The sequence below is a fragment of the Parambassis ranga genome, chromosome 4 (assembly GCF_900634625.1).
Source record: "Parambassis ranga chromosome 4, fParRan2.1, whole genome shotgun sequence".
NCBI classification, from domain to species: domain Eukaryota; kingdom Metazoa; phylum Chordata; class Actinopteri; family Ambassidae; genus Parambassis; species Parambassis ranga.
Window position 1 is genome coordinate 308,433 of NC_041025.1, and position 26,802 is coordinate 335,234.

At 42.0% G+C, this 26,802-nt stretch overlaps 1 protein-coding gene across 1 annotated transcript; it reads right to left on the reverse strand.

Moving 5' to 3' along the window:
* Positions 1-4,370: 4,370 nt before the first annotated feature.
* Positions 4,371-26,802, reverse strand: LOC114434140 (desmoglein-2-like). The gene is made up of 14 exons (XM_028403110.1): positions 26,689-26,802; positions 19,825-19,953; positions 19,431-19,577; positions 19,172-19,313; positions 10,530-10,690; positions 9,412-9,546; positions 9,139-9,324; positions 8,384-8,685; positions 8,154-8,296; positions 7,297-7,521; positions 6,826-7,065; positions 6,251-6,381; positions 5,807-6,088; positions 4,371-5,545 (listed from the first exon to the last, which is right to left on the reverse strand). The coding sequence occupies exons 1-14, from the start codon at positions 26,728-26,730 to the stop codon at positions 4,520-4,522; spliced, it is 3,291 nt and encodes a 1,096-aa protein (XP_028258911.1). The 5' UTR covers positions 26,731-26,802; the 3' UTR covers positions 4,371-4,519.

Here is a 26,802-nt window from a genome sequence, read left to right on the forward strand (position 1 = left end):
ATTTATCCATGAAGCCTGAAGAAACAGAGCCGCTAGTCAGACTACAGGCGTGTCTAAAGGACATAAGGGACTGAATGACCCCCAATTTTTTACAAGGCTCTACATGGACTTGCTCCATTGTATCTGCCGGACCTGATTGTACCATATGTTCCTAATAGGACACTCAGATCTCTGAGTGCAGTTTTACGTGTGATTTCATAAAAGTAGAATTGGAGGACGAGCTTTTAGCTACCAGGCACCGCTATTATGGAACCAGTTACCAATCTGGGTCAGAGAGGCAGACACTGCCTCCACCTTTAAGACTAGACTTAAAACTTTTCTGCTTAGTAAAGCATACAGTTAGTCTTAAACACAGGGCTGCACTTTTAGCAAAGCTATGCTGCTATAGGCCTACGCTGTCGGGGGACACAAACATGACCCACTGAGCAGTTCCCTGTCCCCTCAAATCCAACTCTCACCCTCTGAAATCTCCTCTATTATCAGTCTGGTCCATACTAGTGATTCAGGTCATCAACTGTGTTTGCTGTCAACCTCGTGGTTTTGTGCCTCTCTCTCTCTGCAGGTCTCTGTGCCTCAAGACCTGCATGCCCCTAATCATTCCAATGCTTATTGACTACACCAGTCTCTGCTGCTCATCTTTGTTTTAATTATTAATAAATTAATATTACTATTTATTGACATCATTTATTGACATTAATCTAATTCTACAAATAATTCTCTAATTTATGATTGAATAAGAATCAACCCAAATCTACAGAAAGAGAGCTGGTTGGTGTTACTTTGGAAAGTATTTTGTTACATTACCTAGTTACTGCTGTACAAAAGTAACTTGTTATTGCTGTGTTGTCTATTGAGAGATGTAACTCTTAACTGAGATTGTCTGAGATTGTCTAAACTGAGATTAAGGATGCGCAATACACACGTGTGGGGTGGAGGGAAGACGGTATCATAGTGTTGTTATCTCCATCATTGCAACTAGAATGTGTAGTTCGCGATCATCTTGTATTTAATTACAAAAAGCAGACATGGAATAATCCTCTAGCAGGCCAGACTGAATACCAAATACTAAAATGTGTTGCCAGCTCACAAGATGGAATGAGTTGAGACCCTGGAAAATGAAAACAACTGCTGACCGGACCGTGGCTCACCAGGGGTGGAGGAACAAACCAAAAGGAGGGAGTAACCTACACACCCATAACACCACAATCTAACTAGAAAAGCATTGGAAATGCAAGTTTGATTGCTGCAGCTGAAGCATTGCTTTGAACGCTGATGTGAAGGATTGCTCTGAATTGCTGGAGAATCTGCAATCTTTTGAAAAGTAGAAAATCTTTGAATATTAAGAAGATATGAAAACGAAACAGCTGAAGACGAACAGTATGAAGTCATGACCTTAAAGAACAGCCTGTGAATATACCATATGAAAGGTCTGAGGCTGGAATAATACCATAACCTTAAAAGAAGCACAGGCTGTGTGATTTTAATGTAGTAAAGTAGTATACAGCTGAAGGATATAGCTGATACAGCTATATACAGCTGAAGGACACATATAATGCTTAAAATGTGATAAAGACTACAAATATGGCTGCTTTGTATGCTTCTTGTGTGTCAGCCTGTCACCATGGTAACAGCCCTGCCTGCCTAATTAAGTTTAATTAATGTTGGAGACACAGGTGTGTCAGCCTCCTTTATCCCATGTATTTTAATGGGAGTTTCACCTGAACAACTGCTTGTTTTTGTCCACACCGAAGCATTCAGACAAAAATGCCAACCGGGGGCACCAGCAAGGTTTGCTCTACAAATGTGTGCAATTTCAAGTTAATCCAGTCAAATATGTGGAAATCGTGGCGACTTAGAAAATAGGTTTGCTCTTTTCCAGTCGCTTTACATTTTATATGGGCTGTGAATGAGGAAAAGACTGGCACTCTCCCCGAACAGCCGGCTGTACAGGCAAAACGGTTTGGTGTTGAGTTTTAAGAGTGGCAGTCAAAAAAACCCAAATCATTTTTCCTTCGAACTGGTGGCAAAATTATCTCAGCCAGATGGAAGGTGCAGAAGTTTCAGCAGGATAGATACAGGATAGGGTCTGGTTTAATTTTTTTCCCTCCCACACTCTGAATGATGACATCATCCACTCTGCCTCTCAACATTCAGCACAATACACACTAATGTTAAACTCAGAGAGGACCTTAAACTCCACCACTCCAACTTTAAGAGCCTGGCGTGCAGAAACGATTCGGAATTAGAAAATTCTGAATACAAGTTTGATAGAGCAGCATCTTGTGAGCGGAAACTGGAGTCAGTAGCTTGAAATTTGTAGGAGGAGATACATTTGGCACATGACCCTCGTTGAAAGGCTCTCTCATAGATAAATGGCTTTTGAATTTTTATTAATATTTTGAAAACAAAACATATTTGAACAAATCCGTTCTAATAACGGTTTAATAGCCCTCTAAGAGCTGAACAGAATGATGTTTGAATGGTTTCTGTAGCTGAAAGCATGTGGAACTAGTTACATGTCAGAGTTGAAGGTGGTTTTGAAGGCGCCTCCATAGACTCCCATTTCAAAAATTATGTAGAAATTGCTTAATATTTGAAAAATTATAATTTTTTGAAAAAGTTGAAGTTGACCTGGAATGATGAACATTTTAATAGTTGAATGGCTGAAATTGGTCAATGTATTCTGAAGATACGCTGCGCCAAAAAGTGAAGAAGAAGAAGAAAGAAGAGAAGAACAAGAGTTTGATTGCCTTGCAGCAATCAGACATGAACCAAACCCGCCATCAGGGAAAGGGGGACCACCACCACTGGACCACAGCTCCTGTACACCAAATTAATCACATAACACAGGGACCAGGGCTCCACTATATCACATGCATTGTTTTATTTTTACAAACATCACAAATGGTACAAAGAACAAAAACACTGCAGTGGGCTTATATTTGAACAGTGGTTCTAGCCTGTACAGAATGATGTTGCTTCCTCTCCCCAAAGTTGTGGTTTTCATAGCTGCTCATGTTTTGCTATGCAAAGAACCTATTGTACACTAGAGCTGGTGAGATCACATGATTGTTGGGCCTGCGTAGTGGGGCAGCTGTAGCTTCATGCATTTTCACCCCCAGAACCTTCCAAAGGATCTCTTTTAAAGACGTTTGTATGATAAGAAAGTACCTGTCAGGTAGGAACCACTGTAAGGGTTGAATTTGGTTCAGAAACAGAATCTTAGTAGAAGACACACAGAGAACAGCAGAATGAAAGAAAGATAGAAAGGGCAAGTGACAACACAAATTAGGCTGCTAAACTGGTCCTTTGTAAACCAAGTGAGTTCTGCAATGCAACACAAAAAGCTGACCTAGCAGATGAGAGGGCTGTTCCTGTGAGAATAGCACCACCTTGTGGGTGTTTCTAAGTCCTGTGCTCAAAACAACTTTATATTTATTTTTCCCCAAACTCAGAAACTACTTGATCACTATTGTCAAAACTTTTTTACATGGATTTTTTTAACTGAGCCATATGTCACCTCACTACTCCTACTTAGGAGTCAAGACTTTACAGTATTACAGCCAGAGGCCCACAGTAAAATTTAAAATAGAATTTTATAACGTCCAAGGTCAGTTGTACTGATTAGCTTCTTTATGAGAAGAAAAAGGCACAGCTTCACTTCCTGGTACTAAAGTCAGGTGCATTTATTGTAAATACGTTGCTGGCCAGTATATGCTGTATGTAAATGCATTGTTATAACATTGTAGACCCCTTTGCCCACTGCTCCTACACATTTCGTGTGGCCTGCGACTGATGCCATGTCGTCACTGTAAATAAGAACTGCATGGTTAAATAAAGGTTTAATAAAAACAAAGCAAAACAAAAGAAATAATGTGTGTTTACTATGTAAAGTTACACTGCAGTGATGCAGTTTGAAGTTCAGTACAGCAGTCTTTTAAAAGCCTGTAGTAGTGATGCTAGAGATAAACTGATCTGATCGAATATGGAAATGCCAAACAAGGGCAAATCATTCTTAAGCAGTCAAGTTGGGGTGTACAAGACTTGTTATTATTTCAACAAGATTCATTTGGTCTTCACCTAGTTAATACCTAAAAGTATTCTTTTTGATCAGACCAGTGTTGTGTGTTTTTTTACCTTGACATGTTTCCACTACTTCCTGCAGTCTTCTTCAGAAGTCACGTGATGTTAACGGTGGCGTGTCTGTCAGCTGATTGATGCAGGTTGTGGCACCGTTCTCTTACTACTCCAGGTAGTAGGGGAACAGTGCCATCTGTAGTCCGGCAGCTGCATAAATCAGCTGGCAGACACCAAAAAGAATACTTTTAGGTTAAGACTGGCAGAGAAATATACAACAGCAACGACCAAAATAAGTGTTTAGATTTTTATTTTTATTTGCTTATTGGTAAAAACATACAGACAACATATATGGGTAAATAGTGTTTGTGTGGTTATGTGCTTACAACATTTGATGTATTTATTTTTTATATTTGGGAAAGGTTTTGCATTACCCAAGCAATCAGGGAATTTCTCTGGTCTCCTCTACCACCTTGTTGGTCAGAGAGCCAGTGGATGGGCTGCCCTTGCTAGAGAGATTGCTTTTAAAGACAGAGATATCACTCCTCTGGGACAGAGCTCCTGTCTCCTGAACCAGCTGGCCTCCGCTGCTTTGTGGCTCTCTGATCACCTGGACTCTCTGAGATCCTGAATGCCCCCCTGGCTGTAGAGTACCTCCCTGAAGGAGACAGGCCTGGCTCCCCTTTAACACTTTCATTGACCCTGAAGGCACCTTGCCCTCAACAAGCATCATGGCCTGGGAACCAGCCATGGGTCCAGGGTGGATCAGGTGGGCAGAGCTCCCCCTGTTCTCCAGCATCACCATGCCAGTGCCCTGCGTCAGACCACTGGACATGACTGTCTGCCCCTGAACAATAACTCCTTGGGAAGGCGCAGGCTGAGTGTTGTTAACCAGTAACATGCTCTGAAGGTTTGTGGCTTGTGCATCAGCTAGCAGCACAGTGTTCTGAGCCTGTGGCTGGAGTACATAGTGCATTGGCTGAAGTACAGGGGTGGAGGTGTAGTAGACTGGCTGCTGCTGTAGTAGGAGCATCTGGCTTTGATTTCCCATCCCTGTTTCTGCTGCGGTGATCCCTTCACTGACTGTGGCTGTGATTTCTTTTACAGTGTGGGAACGCTTGGTTGTCTCCCTCACCACATTCTGGTTTGCTTTGGGAATGGTTGGCTGCAGATTTGGTGGATGGGACAGCTGCTGGGTGGTCACCAACCTGGATGAGCTTTTGGCACTGGTTAGTGAGGCACTGGGCTGAGGAGTGACCACTTGTTGGACCTCTTTTTGGATTCCGCCTCCACATACCTCAGCGAGTGTCTTGAACTTTGGTCCAAGGTCATCAAGGAAGTGTAGGTCATTGTCAGACTCCAGAAGGCTGCAGCAGCCGACTGAGGCAGCAGAGGAACCCTGGCCCTCATAGTCATACACCAACAGACCATCCTTCACTCCAAGGTGGTCACTTCCACTGGCCACCTTCTGTTGAAAAAATAAATATATCTTGAATATAACAGCAGTTTCTCAAATAAAATTCATACTATAATCAAGCAGTACCATACTGTACCTGTACAATGTTTATGCCAGTCATCTGATTTTATTGTGTCTATTGCAAGTGACATAGCTGTATGGGGTATTTTGAAAATAGGCCCTTAAAATGAATGCCTTTAAGTGACAATTACTTGCACCAATGTAGAATTTTTTTCAGGTTTTCTGTTAGGCTATGGTCAATTGATTTCTCACCTGACTGTAGTACTGTCCCAGGAAGTGGTCTGGCAGCGCTATGTCGTCATAGATTCCTCCAGCAGCACCAGATTCTCTACTTTCAAACTGAGAGTAAAAGGCACTGGCATTTTGTCGGGTCATTCCCCACATTGCTTCAGCGGTGTCCCCATTCATTCCATTCATGGAAGTGACAGATTGCTGAAAATCCAAACCTGTTGCAGGAGTCAACAGTAGAGGCTTTGCTGTGTCCACAAATGTATTTCCATTTATTTGTGTTGGCATATTCAGCAGTGGTACTTCCTGTATAACATAATAGAAAGAAAAAATAAGCCAGGAATTCTGAATCCTTCAGTCAACTATTTAAAAAATACACATCGTTCAATTATCAATAGCAAGCACTCTTTATGTATGGCAAAATTTCTGCCCTCACCAGAGAAGGTCAAATGTTTAAATATGTCTAACCGTGTTCTCTCCCTGGTGTTCAGTGTGGTATTTAATGAGATGCGACTTAGTGTCAAACGGCATCTCAGTGAAGAGGTCTGGAAAACCTGCAACGCCTCCACATTGGCAGAAGAGCAGCAACAGAGGAATGACTGCAGAAACAACAAATGGTTAGTGCAAAATGTGATAATATAAAGAAGGAATAAACACTCACTCTGGTTACCATAACTAAAACATTTTTACATTATCAGTCTAAAAGAAATTAAAGGTTTGAATCAACTATTTATACATTCCCTATAGGACCATCCTGTTCTCGCAGAGGTGGTGATGTCAAATTATACAACACTGCCTATATGTACAAAATCCCTGTATGATGATCTACTGGATAGTAAGTAGTTGATCTGAGCTTGCTGCAGGAATTAGTACTCCATCATGCCTGATGTCAGAAATAACCATCTGACTGATGCCTGCGCAAACATAAATTATTACAGGCACAATAACTTCATTTTAATCGTAGTAGCAAAATGTGGCTACTCCACTTAGAGCACGTTCATCACAGAAACACAGAACCCTTCACCATAATACATGTCACTTACTTAGTACCAGAAGCAGGCCTAGTAGTAGCAGTCCGATTCCTGCAGGTCCTAACCCTGGTGCTTTTTTAACACTGACACCTCGTTTGTCACAATCCTTTCCATTCTTACAGGTACAAACTTGTACCTTTACTTTCTGTGGTTCTGGACAGGCCTTTCCCTGCCGGTCTTTCACCACAATTGAAAGTGTGACCTCATCAAAGCCAGGCCACAGCTTTGGGGGCTTTAGGGTAGCTGCAGTGCCTACCAGAAAAAAAGACAAATGAGAAAATTATGAAAAAAATTAATAGTAGTCTTGACTGCCTGCTAAATTTTACAGCTACTATCTATTAGGTTTTATTTGAGCAGCAGCTGGCTTAAGAGACATTATCTCTGAAACACTACTGTAAAATGTAAAGATCTACCTGCTGCAAACAAACAAACAAAATGAAACCAAAAACCAACATATATGCCTTGATGTACTGTTTTCCTCACCATTTATTTTCTCATGCACTTGCCATTCTTTCTTGGTTTGTTCTTCGATGGCAAAAAAATCAAAAGGAGGTCCATTTGGGTCTGCATCCTTATCAAAAGCATGCACAATAACAGTAGAATTGTTTCTACATGTAGTGTGCACATTACTGGTCAGGACTGGGCAGTGATCGTTAAAATCTTCCACCTGGATGGCGACAGTGCCGGTGGCTGTTTTAGCAGGCATATCTGATGGAAAGACAAAAATGTAGCTCTTAGCATAAGTTCAATCAGGAAGACTCGGTTTCACATCATTCACTTTTATCCCGATCCGCCCCTAATCTCGCTCCTTCTATCCCTCACTCCACTGCTCCCCCCTCTTCCGCTCTCTTAGTCAGGTGCTTAATAGATAGCACCTCACTCACCCAATCAGCTGTCACTTTCTGTCCCTCTCCTGACCAATCACAGCTTAGCACGAAATTTAAGTCTCCATCTCCTCTCCAGCTGTCTTCTGATCAAACCCAGCAACCCTCCTCCACCCCAAGCACCACCAGATCCACACCAGTTCAGGCCTCCTATCTCCTGCCCTCCAGATCTCCACCACGACCAGGTCTAGACCCCGGGGGGGTCCTCCTGTATTTTCTTCCCCCTTTGGGACGTGGTCTTCATGACAGGGTCTAGGACGCCAATGCACATTTAAAATTTTGTACTCATTCAGTTCACTGAGTCTCTCATGATTGAAATAACAATATATTACATACATATAATAATATTTTTAACAAATCTGACCATATGTCTCTTCCTCTAGAGTACTTTTCAGCATTACCGGGTTGTAGAACAGCTTATCACTGTTAATTGGGTAAAGATGTGGAAAAGTGTACCTTCTGTAATGCATAGTATCTCAGCCATATATGTCCCATTGACCACGAATGGAGATTCTCTGTCAGGCATCTTATTCAGTTTGATCTCAGCCGTCTTTGGGTCGATGATTAGCCAGTTGCCAGGGTCTGAGCCCTTGGCATACCTGTGTATGTATACCGTGTGTTGGGATGTTTAACTGCCATTGTACCTGAAGAGGCTTTTATGAATACTTAGTTGTATTTGCACTGACCTGACATTCTCAGCTGGTTTTCCAGTGTCTTCATCTTTTGCAGGGTATCGGTCAATGACATCTTTAATGTTAAAGGATTGGCCTCCCTCTGAGATGTTAATAGCTTTGACTTTAGGATCGAAGTGTGGCCCCTCTGGCTGGTTCTTTACATTGATTGTGACAGGATAGGTTTTAAATGTTGTTCCACTTGCACCACTGGCACCACTGGCACCACTTGCACCACTGGCATCATTGTATGGAGGAGCCTTGTTCCTCACAACTAGCCCTAAATCAAGTTTCTTCAAATCTTCATAATTGACAGGCTGTAAAATTGCAGACACAGAAAACAAAGTTTATGTCTTACAAAATGTAATATGGGTTGTTGCACACAATCTATGTTGCATATCTAATTATTGGTCCATCTATCTATTTGTCACTGTTTGACCTGCATAAATCTTAAGTGTCAAAAAGGAAGAAAGGTAAATAAAAATATGCCAAAGAAACAGTAAGACATGAACACACAGAATGATGAATGACTGTTAGCTGTAAACGTTTTACCACATGTCTGCTAAGTTAGAGGCAGAAGCTCTGATTACTGAGGTGGATAGAAAGCTGAAGCAATGTATGTTGTAAGTGACAGAAAAAAATGTGGAGGAGGAGTTATCATGAGCAAATTTATGACAAGTGTAGGCTGGCACACGTGAGTGCTCAGGTCCCAAAGCACCCACAGAATCGGCGCCTATAAGAACACATCTTCTACAAGGAAGCTTTAATACCTTGTCAAGCATCAGAATCCCTTCATTGGTTTTGGGGTCAGTTCTAATACTGAAGTACCCGGCCTCATTTCCTTTGACAATATCAAACACAGCTTCCCAGTTGCCTGTACCCTCTTGGTCCAGGTCCTTTGCTTTGATTCTCATCACCTCCACACCATGTGTGTTCTCCTCAATGCTTGCTTCATACTGCAAGCAAAACTCAGATTGATTACAGAAATATATTTGCTGAAATAAAATGCTGATAAAACTCTTAAGTTTGGGACAGAATACTACCTGCTCTTTTTCCAGAGTGGGAAGATTATCATTGACATCAAGGACATTAATGGTGACCGTGCCGGTTGCAGTGTTTCCCCCTGGTTTGCCATCCAGGTCTTGACCTTTGACCGTCAAAATATACTGGTCTTCTTTCTGAAATTAAAATGAATTCCCTTGAACAAGAGTATGGGCAGTTCAGTGTTATGATAGGAAACTCAGGAATTGCTTGCTAGTATTAAATTAATTAATAATAATAATACATATTTGTATTGTATTGTATTATATTGTATATTATTGTATTGTATTGTATTGTATTGTATTGTATTGTATTGTATTGTATTGTATTGTATTGTATTGTATTGTATTGTATTGTATTGTATTGTAAAGAGAGATAAAAATCTACGAGAGGAACTGGAAACACAGTCACATAAAATAATGGATTATAGGTCGGCCTGAGCGATGAGGGGAGAGGAAGAAGAGGACAGGTGTGGGAAGATGTGGGAATTTAGCTATGATAAATATTAAAGACGTACAGTTAGTATTCTATTCTACCTGTGGTTGGTTGTCAAGAAGTGTCTGCATCTATACACTATGTTTAAGGCCAACTGGTTCCATAGTAGCGGTGCCTGATAGATAAAGGCTCAGAATCAGCATCAGAAATCCTTTATCAATCCCAAGGGGGGAATTGCTTAATTGCTCGTCATCCCATTCTATGAATTCTAGGAACTACAATATTTACAAAATGGTATATATTTGTATGAAGTGTTCATTAATGTGCATTGACCTCACCAAATAAACAAATTAAACTATTGTTAACATTATGCTATGGCAGATTGTCAGGCCTCTGTAAATGCTGATAGAGCATAGTCTATTAGCCTCACAAACAAATCAAAAGTCAATAGTTGGCCTTAAATCAGAGGAGCTACTATATAAGCCTGGTTCCTTAAAAGAAGTTGTTTACTATTTGCTCTGAAGCACAAACCTTTCTATAATTTGACATTTTCCATAAAATATTTCAATTGAATAAAACTGATGTAATCATTCAGACATCAGTGGTGGATTGGTTTACATAAATAAAACTATTAACTACAAACACTGTTCATACAAGTTCCTATGTTAATATCTTAATATCTTACCTCTCGGTCCAGTCCATCAGTGTTCACATATATGGTCCCATCAGATTTCATGCCAAAAAAATTATGAGATGGATTCTGATCGATGAGAGTATAGGCAATCTTCGAATTGTCATTCCCAGGTTCATCAGCATCTGTTGCCTCAACTTTTGTGACTGAAAATTCTGCAAAAGAGCATTCAATAAAACTGTTATTAAATCAGTGCAATTCCACCATGATGACCAGATCAAATCACACAAATTGGACTCAGGAAGCTTTTTTACTCTAAAGGTTCTCTTTGTAAAAATGCAAAGAAATATATAAATTGCCTCTGCCAGTGTATTATTGGATGAGACATTGCCTGACCTTTTTAATTGCCCGTTGCCAATCCAAAGGCTGAAGTGTTGCCAACTGTGCAACACTAATTGACACAATTGATAGCTTGCCTATGACCATGAAATCTACTAGCTTCCTACAGCAAGGAAATGGTGTCTTGAGTGTAAAAAGACCTAATCAATACAAACTGTTAGGTGGATCTGGTTGAGGTAATTTGCCATTTGGAAATTACTTCAGCTAACACTACTAAGTAACCATTCCAAGATGCAAAGGTAATTTTTAAAAAATTAAGCTGCTTGCTGCTCTAGTAACAAAAATATTACTAAATTGGTTAATTATTGCTATTGCTGTTGCTGTTTCAAAGGAAAAATCTAAGTCAGTCACAATCTGTGCTGCGTGTTGCTGCCTCAGCTCATCAAATATAGCCTCCATCAATTCTGTCCAATGCTGTGTGGGCGCCGCCATGTTTGTTATCATCTGAAACAATTTCGTGTAGGCGCAGTGACATCGACCGTGTTCGGCAAAAGAATGCACATTGGGGGAAAAACACACACTTTCGGGCCGTATCTCTGCTTAAACTGTGCGATACTCCCACGAGGGCCGACAAAAATATCAAACATGTCAGAAATTCAACCGATCAGCCAATCGCCGTTCGTACAACGTTAATCGCCTCTTGTGACCTCCAGTACACTGCACGACTAAAGACGCACAACAAAGCTGAAATTCGTCCCGACCCAAAAAAATCGTATGACTCAAAATCCGGGTCAAAATCGGACCAAAAAAACACACAGTTAGAGGATTGGCTCCGCACGTTAGATAATAGACCTGTAGCCACGGCAGTTAGCCTGTGCGGACCGGCCGGCATGCCTTAACTGATGTTAGCCGCCCCCTGGTGGCCTCCGAGCAGCTGGGAAGTCAGAGAGGTTGGGTGGGTTCGAAGGAAGCGTAGCCCGAAACAAAGGCCCGAGGTTCACCACCAGCCGCTTGATATATCGAACCCTTTTCCCCACTAGGCGACACACCCGCTGAGAAGCCGACCCTGGCTATTGGCGACTCTGTTTTCTGGCATCTAAAGCTGCCACCAGAAAACTACAAATCAGAAGAGGCTAGCTCCGTGGTATAACTCAAATATCCAATCACTGAAACGGACTACACGAAGGATGGAGAGGAAGTGGCAGTCCTCTAAATCAGATGAATCCCAGAGGGCCTGGAGAGACAGTTTGCTGACGTATAAGAAGCCCCTTTGTAAAGCTAGGACAGCTTACTATTCATCACTAATATCCAACCTCACCTTTATTTCTAAAATACTTGAAAGAGCTGTTGTAAATCAGCTAAATGACCACCTACATAGGAACAGTCTGCTTGATGCTTTCTAGTCTGGATTCAGAGCCCATCACAGCACAGAAACAGCACTGCTTAAAGTTACTAATGACCTCCTCATGGCATTGGACCATGGACTCTCTGTACTCGTTCTACTGAATCGCAGTGCTGCCTTTGACACAGTAGATCATCGTATCCTCTTCCACAGATTAGAACACAAGATTAGGATTACAGGAACAGCACTGCGCTGGTTTAAATCATATTCATCTGACAGATTTGTTAATGATGTCTCCTCCTCACCTACAAGGGTTAATCACAGTGTTCCACAGGGTTCTGTGCTCGGACCGATCTTGTTCACCCTCTACATGCTCCCTCTAGGAAACATCATCCAGAAGCACGGCATAAACTTTCATTGTTATGCTGATGATACCCAGCTGTATTTATCCATGAAGCCTGAAGAAACAGAGCCGCTAGTCAGACTACAGGCGTGTCTAAAGGACATAAGGGACTGGATGTCCTCCAACTTTTTACTGTTAAACTCAGACAACACTGAGGACATTGTTTTTGGAATTAAACAACTCAGAACAAGATTATCAGATAATACTTTCTCTCTGGATGGAATTACTTTGGCTTCCAGTACGACTGTGAGGAACCTTGGAGTCATCTTTGACCAAGACATGTCGTTTGTCTCTCATATTAAACAGGTCTCTTAGACCGCCTTCTTTCACCTCCATAATATTAAGATTAAGATTAAGAAACCTTTATTAGTCCCACAATGGGGAAATTGCATTTTTGCAATGGCATACAGACAGCAAGGGATAAGTTAAGAAAAAGATATATACATTATAAAATAGACTACCAATAAAAAGATATATACATTATAAACAGTTTACATATTAACAGTTATTGCACAGGTGAGTGGAGGTAGAAGTGGTTTATAAACTGTACATAGTGCAACTAAATAAATAACAGTAAATAAAAGCACACTGTGGTGTGTGAGTATTGCACCTATCAGAAGTGTTTATTATAGAGTCTGACAGCAGCAGGAAGGAAAGACCTTCTGTATCTCTCCTTCACACACCGAGGGTGGAGCAGTCTGCCACTGAAGCTGCTCTGCAGGGCTGACGGTGTCCTGCAGGGGGTGGGACTCATTGTCTAGCATGGATGTCAGTTTTGCCAGGACCCTCCTGTCACCCACCTCCTGCACTGAGTCCAGAGAGCATATTGCTAAGATCAGGAGCATCCTCTCTCAGAGTGATGCTGAAAAGCTCATCCATGCTTTTGTCACTTCAAGACTGGACTACTGTAACTCTTTATTGTCAGGATGTCCACATTACTCCATCAACAGTCTGCAGCTGATCCAAAACGCAGCAGCTAGAGTTCTGACAGGAAGCAGCCAAAGGGATCATATCTCTCCTGTTCTAGCGTCTCTTCACTGGCTCCCAGTGGACTCAAGAATACACTTCAAGATCCTTCTTCTAACCTACAAGGCTCTTCATGGACTTGCTCCATTGTATCTGCAGGACCTGATTGTACCATATGTTCCTAAAGGGACTCTGAGTGCAGGTTTACTTGTAGTTCCTAGGATTCATAAAAGTAGAATGGGAGGATGAGCTTTTAGCATAGGCACCGCTACTATGGAACCAGTTACCAATCTGGGTCCGAGAGACAGACACTGCCTCCACCTTTAAGACCAGACTTAAAACTGTTCAGTAAGGTGTATAGTTAGCCTCAAACATAGTGTGTAGGGCTGGTAGGTATAGTTATAGTCGCCTCAGCCACAGGTATAACAGGTGTCATAGGGCCGATAAAATCTTAACTTTAAGCACAGCTATGCTGCTCTAGACCTATGCTGTCGGGGGGCACAAACATGATCCCCCGGGCAGTTTCCCTCTCACCCTCTGACCTCTCCTCTACTCTCATTAGTCTGGCTCATACTGGTAATATCATCTCATAATCTGTGTTTACTGTCTTTCTCGTAGTTTTGTGCCTCGCTCTCTCTGTTTGCAGGTCTCAAGACCTGCATGCTGACCTGCAGTCCGGCCCCTGAACTCTCCTGTGCTCATTGGCTTCACTAGCCCCTGCTAGTCACATTACATTGACTGAATTTAGTTATAGAGAGTACAGCACCAGGGTGAGTCTTTTCACCAAGATTGAAGCTCCAAAAGAGTAGAATACTACTTAGAGGGTTCCGTGAGTGCAGTTTATGAAGTTTTATGGAGATGTGGCTGCACTCACAGATCCCGTGTTGCAGCACCTGGCTTTGTGAACGTATGGGCGGACAGAGATGTGACTGGCAGTGGTAGAAGAAGGGTGGAGGGATGGTGCAATCCTGGACATGTCTGTGTCAAGGAGCGTCTCTGTAGCCTGCATGTGAATCATTATTTGCAAAGGGAGTTTACATCCAATCACATTACAATTACTCGTTAGTTCACAATGAGCAGAGATTTGTGTGGAAGCACACATGTATTGAAACAATGCCATCTTTAACTAAAAAATCTTTTGTCTCCTTGTGGTTGGGACCTCTGCACTTACTGTACGCTAATGCACAGGACGCATACATTGCCACTGCCCTTCCCCCCCTCTGTAGGTCAGATCACAACCTAGTCCTGCTCACACCAAAGTATGTACCTCTTGTCCAGCAGCAGCCTGTGTCCACAAGGAGTGTGAGGAGGTGGACACAGGAGGCTGAGAAGGCCCAGCAGGACTGCTTCGAGTGAACGGACTGGGATGCACTCTGCCAGCCTCACAGGGAGGACATTAATGGTATGACAGACTGCAGGTACTCCCCAAGGCTGTGTAGTTTCCCCGCTGCTCTTCTACCTCTACACCAACTGCTGCACCTCCGGTCACCAGTCTGTCAAGCTGTCCTGGTGCGCTGACAACAACCTGGAGCTGAATGCCCAGAAGACAGTGGAGATGATTGCACTTTCGGAAAGTGTCAGCTCCATCGCTCCCCCTCACCCTGACAGACACTCCCATCTCCACAGTGGACTTAGGACCTCAAGTGGGAGATTGAGAATCCCATTCTTAGACTTCTGTTTTGACTTCCATTCCTGTTCACCTTAGTTCACCTCAGACTTTCAGTACAACTCAGAGTCATGTCAATTACAGAAGTTTTCTGCTGACTCTGCAGTTGTAGGGTGTATAAGTGGTGAACAGGAGGAGTACAGGGGGCTGGTGGACGAATTTGTGGAGTGGGCTGGAGGGAATCACCTGCTGCTTAATGTGGACAAGACCAAAGAGATGGTGATTGACTTCAGGAGGAAGGGAACACCTCATGCCATAAGGTATAATACATCATCTCTGTGCCATAGATAACACTGATTGATTGTCTAGTGCACATGCGTCTCGGTGTACAAAGCCTGTTTCAGTTGCTCTGTGTTTCTTGCTTACTTTTTACTTTTCACTTTTATTGTTTCTCCTAAGTTATTTTTGATTTACCGGTACCTTTTTGTACAGCTGCAAGATTTAACAACTCAACTAAACCGTCACCCAGCAACACCACTTTGTTTACACCAGGGATCAGCTGATGGCGCTGAAGCCGGCTGGCTCAGTAATGGTGAGGAAGGATATTCCAGCTGAACTTTGGAGGAAGACACACCGGGGCTACAGAGGAAAAGGATCACTAAAGAGGAGGAAAAGAGCCCAGTCCATGAAAAAAACAGGGACTTTCGGAGAGGAAGAGATACAAGCCGTGTCTTCCCTCTGTGATCATAGGCAACATGAGATCACTGGGCAAAAAGATGGACAAGCTAACAGGGCTAGCAAGAAGCCAGAGGGAATAGAGGGAGAGTAGCCTGATAATTTTCTCATGTCATGGCTACATGCAGATATTTCGACAACAACGTCTCCGTTGAGGGAAGCTGACAAGGGATTGCACCAAGAGCGGTAAGCAGAAAGGAGGTGGGCTTGCTGTATTTGTTAACAACAGATGGCGCAATCCCAGTCATATTATAATCAAGGACCGTATCTGTAGCCTGGACATTGAACTGCTGGCGGTTGGCCTCAGACCATATTATTTGCCCCGCAAGTTCTCACACACCATCGCAGTCGCCACATACATTCCACCACTCGCTAACCTGACAGCAGCCTGTGACGTCATTCACTCGGCAATTGACAAACTTCACACTAAACACCTGACTGCTCTCATCATCATCTCGGGTGATTTTAACCACGTCTCCATAGACAAAACACTCCCTAAATTCACCCAGTATATGACCTGTACCAGAGAGGAGAGGACCATGGAGGATGCATACAGATTTACCCCCTCCCCCCTCTGGGTAGATCAGATCACAACTTGATTCACCTCACCTCCTGTCCACAAGGACAGTGAGGAGACAGCTGTCTGGCACTGCAGGGTTGCTTTGAGACAATGGACTGGGAGGTACTCTGTGAGCCGCATTGTGAGGACATTGATGGGCTTACAGGGTGCATCACTGACTACACAAATTTCTGTGTTAGCTAGCAGAGGGGGCAATGGCAGTGTGGTAAGGGCCAATGAATTAAACCTGTTCTTTAACAGATTTGACACTGAGGTCCCGGTCCCCGCTGACTATTTGAGGGGCCTGATGGTGCTAGCCCTCGGGTCCTCAAAGACTGTGCTGACCAGCTCTGTGGAGTGTTTCACCGGGTCTTCACCATGAGCCTCAGTCTACAGAGGGTCCCTGTGCTGTGAAAGACGTCCTGCATAGTGCTGGTGCCAAAGACGCCGCGGACCAGTGGTTCTTCGGACTACTGACCAGTGGGACTGACGTCACACATCATGAAGACCCTGGAGAGACTCATTCTGGAACAGCTCCAGCCTCACCTGGACCCTCTCCAGTTCGCCTACCAGCCCCAGCTGGGAGTTGAGGATGCCATCATCTACCAGCTGAACTGTGTCTACACCCACCTGGACAAGCCAGCAAGCACTGTGAGGGTCATGTTTTTTGACTTCTCCAGTGCCTTCAACACTATCAAGCCGGCTCTCCTGGGTGAGAAACTGACAGCGATGCTGGTAGATCCCCTTTTTGTGCTATGGATTGTGGACTATCTAACTGGTAGACCACAGTATGTGCGTATGCAGCGGTGTTTGTCTGACACAGTGGTCAGCAGCACCGGGGCCCCACAAGGGACAGTCCTCTCTCCCTTCCTCTTCACGCTCTCCACCTCTGACTTCAGCTACCAGACAGAGTCATGTCACCTTCAGAAGTTTTCTGATGACTCTGCCATAGTGGGATCTATCAGCAAAGGTGAGGAGTCTGAGTACAGGACTGTGGTGGACAGCTTTGTCACATGGTGCGAGCAGAACCATCTGCTGCTCAATGTGGCAAAGACAAGGGAGCTGGTTGTGGACCTGAGGAGGACCAAGACACACGTGGCTCCAGTTTCCATCGGTGGGCAGAGTGTGGACATTGCGGAGGATTACAAATACCTGGGAGTGGTTTTGGACAATAAACTTGACTGGACTAAGAACACTGGAGCCCTCTACAAGAAGGGCCAGAGCCGCCACTATTTTCTGAGGGGGCTCCGGTCCTTTAACATCTGTCGGACTATGCTGAGGATTTTTTATGAGTCTGTGGTTGCCAGTGCCATTTTGTTTGCTGTCATGTGTTGGGGCAGCAGACTGAAAGCAGCGGACACAAACAGACTCAAAAAACTGATCAGAAGGGCCGGTGATGTTGTGGAGCTGGATTCCCTGACAGTAGGGTCAGACAGATGGATGCTGTCTAAGCTGCAGGGGATCCTGGAGAACAGCTTCCATCCTCTCTACAACGTGCTGCTGAGGTGCAGGAGTACTTTCAGTGCCACACTTATCCCTCCAAAAAGCACCACTGAGCTCCACAGGAAGTCATTCCTTCCTGTGGCCATCAAACTGATCTAACACACTGTCTTGTTAATTATATAATCCATATTGGATTTATTGTAGACACTGTCCGATTTTACTGCACACAGTATTGGTTGTATTATTATTATTGCTTGAATGTTTATTATTGTTTAGAATTTTACTTAGGTTTTTTATTTTTATTCTATTCTTACTACTTTACCTTAGTTTATATCTCTAACTTGTTTTTTGAGTAAGCATGGAGCACCTGGAATGCAAGCAATTTCCCCCTGATTTTTGATTCTGCTGTAACTGACAAATTTTGCACACATTTTCAAAATTGCACAATTTGTATTGTACTCCTATTGTACTTCTTCTATTTTCTGTAAATATCAGAACATCAGTATCTATACTGTTTATTTTTTACCATCAGAGGTATATGTTTAGTATCCCTGTATATTACTGCTGTAATGGCAACACATAATAAGTGAAATGCTTGGTGCCAGGTTCTTGACCCAGAAAGCACACCATTCAAGCATTACTGTTTCTTGAGGTTCCCATTTGAAGGCACCAAAGTCTATATAGATGACCTGGTGGTCTGGGGAAATACAAGCCAACAAAATGATGAAAGGCTGAAGAAACTCACAAAGCATGGACTAAAACTGAATAGAGACAAGTGCCTCTTTGGCGTCACAGAGATGACCTTCTTTGAACCTGATCAGTCAAAAGTGCAAGCCATATTGACAAAGAAAAGTGTCTTGCAAGCCATGGGAATTATCAATTTACCTAACCTCCAAGACAGCATGCCTCACTGAGCTGCTACAGCACAATGCAGTGTTTGAGTGGAATGCTCGACATGAATAAGAGTGGAAACAATTAAAGGAAACAGTAACTAAGAGCCAATTCTCACATTCTTTGACCCATAAAAAATGATTCCTCAAAAGATGGCTTGGAAGCTGTGCTGCTCCAAATGATTGTTGATTGTTTGATGGTTGAATGATTGTTGTATTGAAAGCTGAGACTTTTTATCTTCTCTATAGAATGGTTATTGCAAAAGTGGAGCTATGTGTTGTTTTTGTTTGTTTATGTATGTTGGATTCCAGGAATAATAGCCTTCTTGTGAGTCACACTTTTTTCATTGTTCGGTGTATTTTTCATCGTCATCAACATATTCGATATCAGGTCAAAAATTTGTAAAACTAACCTCTAGGACTGAGCTCCTTCACTGTCACTGGTTTGATCACTCCAAACACTGGAAAGTTGTCATTTTCATCTTGAACCTTGATTCGTATGTTAATATCTTTCTCAGCTTGAGTGCCATTAGAGAACCTGGCAATACCAGACAGCTGAAACAGCAGCAGATACATTTTACATAAAATCTAAAAAGCAGCAATAACTAAATCTTCGAGTGGCCAATAAAATAACACAAAAGTTAAAACAGACTATAAAATTGGATCACTCACGTTGTATGTATCGATTTGCTCTCTGTCCAGCACTTTGGTCACACGAATAGCTCCTGTTTTAGGGTCAACCACAAACACATGGAAAGGATACTGGTTTGCACCAATGCCTTCCAGAGAGTATTGAACATTTGCTTCATCTGATCGAATCTGAAACACAAAACCGTAAAAAATCATCATTTTAGTCCATCTGAAGAATGAAGTGTGCTAGTTTGGTAACCCAAGTTACTTATTCATATTTAGTCATTCACATGTTGGAATTACACACTAGTAGAGACTAGAAGAAGAGAACCCCTGGTGAGGGAGTATTCTGCTGCTAGATGTTAACAAATCAGGATCACAGAAGAGCCCTTTACTTGTTTTTTGAATTTAAGTGAAGTGTGAATCAAGGACTTACCTTTGCAATAGAGGTCTGATGAGTATAGTCTGCATTTTCCATCAGAGGCTTGGGAGGTAGAATCCATTCTCTCCGCTTTCTTACCAATTTTTCACCAGAGTTGGCCCCTACCACAGCAACAGCCAGGAGCTGTAACACAAAACATGATTTCTCCATACACAACCCACACTGAACCCCATATTGGTCACTTCATATAAGTTAAGAATTGCATTAAAAAGATTACCTAGTTTGTCATAAGAGAAAATCTTAACCCTAACTCTACAATGCAATGATGTCCCAATGAATGCGGCAGCTTTACAGGATATTCCTGTGCAGATATACGTAGCTATACAGGCGCATAGGTGGTACTCATAGTAGAGCAGGTGAGTAAAGCAGGCCTATTGACCACAGGTTGACTGAGATGGTATACAGTTCATATGGCTGGCAATATACTTGGAGGTTGTATGGTGGACATTGAGACAAGTTGGCAAAAAGCAAATTGAGCCCCAAAGCAAAGCTAAAGCTGTGCAAAGCCAGTGTTGGTGGTTAAAGGGAAGAGGTAAGCCAGACAAGAGCATAGATATTATGACCATCTTACTCCTCACTGCACTTTGTTTTCAAATATTCTTACCACTTCTAACATGCTATCAGCTGAATGAGCCAGATGGTCTGTGCACCCAGTCTTTTAAGATGGGACAGGTTTCTCCTACCCCATTCCCTTGCCAGCAAACAAGCCAAGTTCCTTCTACAGGCAAAGCCATCCCAGGGTCAGCTTTGGCATAAAATTAACATTTTCATCAATTACAATTACAGAACAATTTGCCACCACTGTTAGGTTTCAACTAAAATGCCATTGGCAACATTGCAAACAGAAGTGAATGTTACAGGGCTGCATAATACCAACTTTTTACTTTTGGAGAGATTTTAAACTACTTGGATAGCTGAGCAGATATTTTTAAGAAACTAGGTAAAAGAAACACATTTAGTACCCCCTTTAATCGGCTAGAAGTAAAGGTGGCAGACCACTCTGCTGTTTGTTTCAAAACATCAATTTATTATTTTATGATTTGTACAACACTGTGATGTCAGTCTAATAAAGAATACAGTTACAGAATACAGATTATATGTCCTAAAATGTAATTTGTAATGTATTTCATTACTCAATCTCAGTAACGCATTCTGAATACTTGGATTACTTACACATTGAATTGCAGTTTAAGTGATTGAATGCAGCAGTCAGCCCCTGCTTACTACAAAGGACGGTATAAAACGTTCAATATAACATGTCAAGGTTGTTACATCTGACTGCATTCACATCCTACTTAAATGTTAATCAGCCAAGATCTTTGTTGCAATGAAGACGATGATTTTTATGTGACTTGTTTTATCCACCAGAGTGAATAAACACGTGAAAGCACTGTTGTGTAATCCACTGATTTCAACAATGTAAGTGTATTCTAACTACTATCTCTTTATACCGTAACTGTAACGGAATACAGTTACTCATATTTTATGTTCTAATTACATAACATCGGTACATGTAATCCATTAAAACCCCTTCCCATTTTAAGGCATCAGCTTGAAAATGGCATGCCCAAAATGAACTGAGTATATCTCAGCAACCACTAAGTGTATTTGAATACTTTTGGTGTCATAATAAAGGGGACACCTGGGAGATTTGCACAGTTGTGTAAGTATTAATTTGTATGCATCTGGCTCTTTGTAAATAAATAAGATGGCACAAAGCAGAAATTATAAAAAATGTCCTTGCCTGTTGAAAATTTACACTTTTACGATGAATATCCCCTTAAAAATGATGTAGATGAAGCAATCTAGTTATCTCAATCTGTAGCTAAGCTTGTGGACATTATCTCTGCGAAGTTTTTATTTCATTCTAATTAAGGGAAACAAAATTAGCAAGGGTTTAGTCCAACCTATGTAGACATCATTTTTAAAGGTCTTAAAATTTAATGAACCAAACTATATATTTCACTTTTAAGTCACTATTGGTGTTCATCACTTCTATTTACATCAGTTTTTACTTGTCTATAAGTTATAACAGATGTAGAAAGCAGATAGGCCACGCCCACCTAATGCTAAGCTAATACCTCAACAAATATGCAGGCTCATAACTTAACAATAGATGAGTTGATTAGGATGATTGACACCTCTATCAAAAGGTCAGAGCCAATAGATTTGACAGGTAGTAGTAATATTAGTGCTAGACTCACCAATGACCAGCCACATGGAAGAAAATGCATTTTATGCTAAAAGACCGTTCCACATTCTCCCCCCAAAAAAGTCCTCCACAAACATAATAAATGTCTAATCCTAATATGTTATATTCTTTATATTCTAATTTACCAAATGTTTATAATCTAGCAAAACAACTGTAACAGTGTCAATTGATAAAGTCTCAGCTTTCATATGACACCTTGTTTGTTTGTGTGACTTGAAATATCACAGAGCTAGCAATAACCATGTGGCAAGTGTGTCGACTTTGATATGAGAATTTTATTTTGATGAGTGATAATTGATTTGCATGGTGGTGAAGTTATGTTTGATGTGTGTAAATACCCCCCCCCCCCAATACTGACCATAGGAATATTAAGTGGAGACACTATGGTGGGGCACGACACACAGTAAGCAAGGGCTGGCACACAAATAGTCCAGGAAAAAAAAAACACCTGAAATACTACAAGTGACAACCTAATTTAAATATGCAAGTCTGAGCAGAGCCGAGAGAGAACAAAGACTAGACCATCATGTCTCAAACTTACACCAACAGATAAAAAGACAAATGCAGTGGGCCACAGAAGGAACGTGGCAGAACAAAACGAAAGGAGCCTGGTTCCAGCCGAAGCTGATAAACTAGTTTGGTGCAACACATTTTTATTTACAGCAAGAGTCTGACTTTTTTCTTTTTTGAATTTTTAACCTTTTTATATTATCCTGGCCTATTTTTTAAGACTGGTCTTATTTAGAGGTTTATAGAATAATTGTTATTTGTCATGTATTATTTTTTATTTGATAATCCTGCCTCTACATTATATATTTTAATCTCGTTTCTTGGGTACATTTACCCTATAGTAGACAGCCACGTTACAGACTGCCCAGTCTGTTACATTTTCAAATCAGCCAGTGGTCTGGCTGGTCTTATCATGTAATCAGTACTGTCAAGAGGAGTGTGCATGTGTGCAGGTTCTTCTTGTAGAGAGGTGATGGGTTTGGTCTCAATTTGCAGGATAGACTTCAAGCTACCAAAAAGATGTTAGGCGTAACACCCTACCACTCCCAGTGCAACCCTCCCAGAAGTATTAAGGTAACTGTTCTGAAGAGCCCTGAGAAAAGAATGTTCTCACATCTGATGTAAAAATAAAGTTCAGAAAAGTGATCAGTTAGTCAAGGGTGGTTTAGTTCAGGAAAAATAACGCCATCTTCTGAGGTGGACGCCTGTTGCAGCAGCTCCTGTCATGCCAGTGAAATGTGTGTAATTTAATTGTTTTTTTCTGTACTTATATTTTATGTTTTTGCTGTAAATAATGTTTTATACTGTTTATTTTTACAAAGAGGTACAATACTGTTCAAAAGTTTGGGGTCACCAGGTCAGTCCTACAGCTTCTCTGATCATCATAACAGTTCTGCTGTGCTAACATAATTTCACAGGAGTTTTAATCATCAATTAGCCTTTTTAACATGATAAGCTAACAGAATGTACCATTAGAACACAGGAGTGATTGCTGTAAAGGGCCTCTGTGTACCTTTCTATATATTCCATTAAAAATCAGCCTTTTCTAACTAGAACAGTCATTTACCACATTAACAATGTCTAGACTGTATGTCTGATTACTTAAATGTTATCTTCATTAGAAAAAAAATTTTAAAAAATAAATAAAAATTAAAGCTGCAAGCAGCGATGACGGGCCCTCGCACTCCTTGCGGTCCGCGGGACTCACAGCCGCCGCCCCCCTATCATCCCACGTCCTCTCTCTCCCGGTACCGAAATGAGCTGTGGTCAGCAGGACAGAGGAGTGCAATAAAATATGTATAATAAAAAGAAAGGTCTTCCAGGCAGTAGGTGGCGCAGTGACTGTAGCATATCAGCATATCAATGCGTGCAGTGTCAAAAGTTCAGCATGACTGTAAAGTTTCATCCACGTAGAAAGAAGTATGAGGGAGATACAGCCACAAAAACATCTATTTCCTGTGTGTTGGGGAGGTGTCAACTTCATGGCGGGAGCATGGGCAGATCGTGTTATAAAGCTCTGCACTTTTGATAAGTGGTGGTCCTTATGGGCCTAAAAGTGAGCTCACAAATTTTCAGACCAATGGGAAAATTCGTCGAAGAGGAGTTCGTAAAAGTATAGCGTGTGAAACACAAAATGGCACAGGTGTTTCAAAATGGCGGACTTCCTGTGCTCTGTAGAGGATACCTCCAAGAGACTTTTTTCTAGTGTAGATGTGATACATATGTGTACCGATTTACATGTGTGTAGGTCAAAGTGGGACCCATATCTAATCCTAGGGGGTGCTGCCGAGCCACATGGCCACGCCCACATGGTCATATCAATCTGTTCAGAATGACAGGTTCAGCATGCCTGATTTTCTGCATCAACACAGGACAAAGTATGTGGGAGATACAGCCACAAAAACATCCATTTCCTGTGTGTGCAGGGTTCGTGGTGGCACCACAGCCAGACCGTATGACGAAGTGCTGCGTTTTTGATAACTTTTGGTCCCTGTTGGTCCCCCAATTTTCAGCCCAATGGAGTAAGTCCCCTTGGAGGAGGTCGCAAAAGTGCAGGGAGTGCAAAATGGAACAGGGCAAGGATTTTTCAAAATGGCAGACGAATTTCTTGCATTTCAATAGGGCTCTTGCACATTTCGTGCTCGGGCCCTAATAAAGACTTTTGAAGGGTAGTGTATATGTTTAGTATGCTGAGGGTCTGTATATTACTGCTTCAATATTGAAATTTCCCAGCTTAAGATGAATAAAGTATTTCTATTCTATTCTATTCTAGATATTACAAAGGAGTGAACTATACTGACAAATTACACACTTTGTTGTTACTGTTTTATGATAATGCCATGTCTTGCTATGACAAGTCATAATTTCCTTTGTATAGTACTTTTTAATTCATTGATGACATATTAAAAATTTACTGAACACATTATTATTATATAGTTAGAGGCAAGAAAAGGATCAACTTGCTCTACCTAATTTAAGCATCGGCATTCTGACGTGTACAATAAAAATTAGGCAAATAAACTCAAGTCTGTCACATACTCCATGAGAACAGAGAAACTTGTTCTTGCTCTCAGCCGAGAAGAAAATGACGTCACCTTATTTTGGGCACTGATGAATCGCAGTTTGTTCTCAGACAACTTTGAACTTGAACTATTGTGGGTGTAGTGAACGCAGAAATGTGGAAACGTTTCTTCAGGTGCACAGAATCCAAACAGGTCAAACAATACAGTAGAGCAGCGGTCCCCAACCTTTTTTGCACCACGGGCCGGTATCATGTAAAACAATACTTTCACGGACCGGCACAGAAAAAAAAAAAAAAAAAAAAAAAAAAAAGTGCATAAAGAGACAACTTACTCTTATGCTTAATTAGTGGGAGCCTTTGAGCTTTCTCAGCAATGAGGCGGTCCCATCTAGGGATAATGGGAGACATGACACCCGAAGTGTGTTTCTTATGTCCAGTCCACTCCGTAATTTTGTTTTGGCCGTCATTAATTGCTTCAGTCGTTCTTGTTCATGTTTTCTTCCATGGCTTGTCTTTTAATGCAGGGTGCTCGGTCTCGCAGTTTTGAAGGCTTCGTTGCCTCATTTGCGAGTCTGTCGCCACATCACTCAGAGCGGACTTGGTGTGTGAGAATCACCTGTTGCAATAAATCCGTATTTTAAATAGGACTCCTGATATAGTCTTTTAAATGCGGGTTTCTTTTTCTTTGAAGGGGTAGGCTCCTCTTCTTCTGTCTCCTCGTTAGGCCTTTTCCCCTTTCCGAAGAAGCTCTCCAAAGACTTTGGCTTGTGGGCTTAATTTTGGGGTTCCGTATCCCGTGACCGAGACAAGCGTCTGGGCAGGTGCTTAAAGGCACAGGCGGATGAATCTGATCGATTTATAAATGAAACAGCTGTCAGACTCAGATAATGAATAATATATGTTTTGCTCAGTCTTTCTGTGCGGCCCGGTACCAAATGACCCACGGACCGGTACCGGTCCCCGGCCCGGTGGTTGGGGACCACTGCAGTAGAGTACTGTCAGGCCTATTGTTCAGTCTATTGTCATGCTATGAGCACATACAGGCCCGTCTCTCTGAACATTACCTGCTCATCTCTCATTCAGGTCAACAGATATTCAGGCAAACAAGTAAATAGCAAACAAACAAGTAAATAGGAACAAATCTTCCTCTTCCTCTAAAACTTGTTCGAAACTGCAGTGTGTGTGTGTGCGTGGGTGCGCGCGGCTTGCAGTGGGAGAGCCGTATGAAGTTTCTCCTGAAGAATGAAATGTCCCGAAACGAACTTTCTTTTCTCACCCCATCAAGATAAAAATATTGATCTGTTCTTACGGAGTATGTAACAGGATTTACTGATAACTTCACAATGTCCAACGACTAATGTAAAATGATGTCATGTCTCTGACTCACGGTTTCCATGGCAGCCATATAATTGTAGTCGACACAAACCAGCCCATCAATTAAAAAAAAACCTAAACAATGCTGTGAGGAGAATAGCGCTCACACCGCTGTTATTGTCTGTGCGACAATAGTTAGCCTATTAAACACAGCTTCCAATTCAGGAAGAACATATCAGACAGCAGCAAGTATCAGACAGCACATCGTTACACCCAGTACCCCTGGTCCTGGTGGACTCACCGCAAACAGCGCAGCAAACACGGGGGAAGAAACCCGAACCATGACAGGTCCCGTATCACAGGTAAACTGTTAGGGTCCAGGTAACGTCGACAGGTTAATGACTGAGAAGCGCTT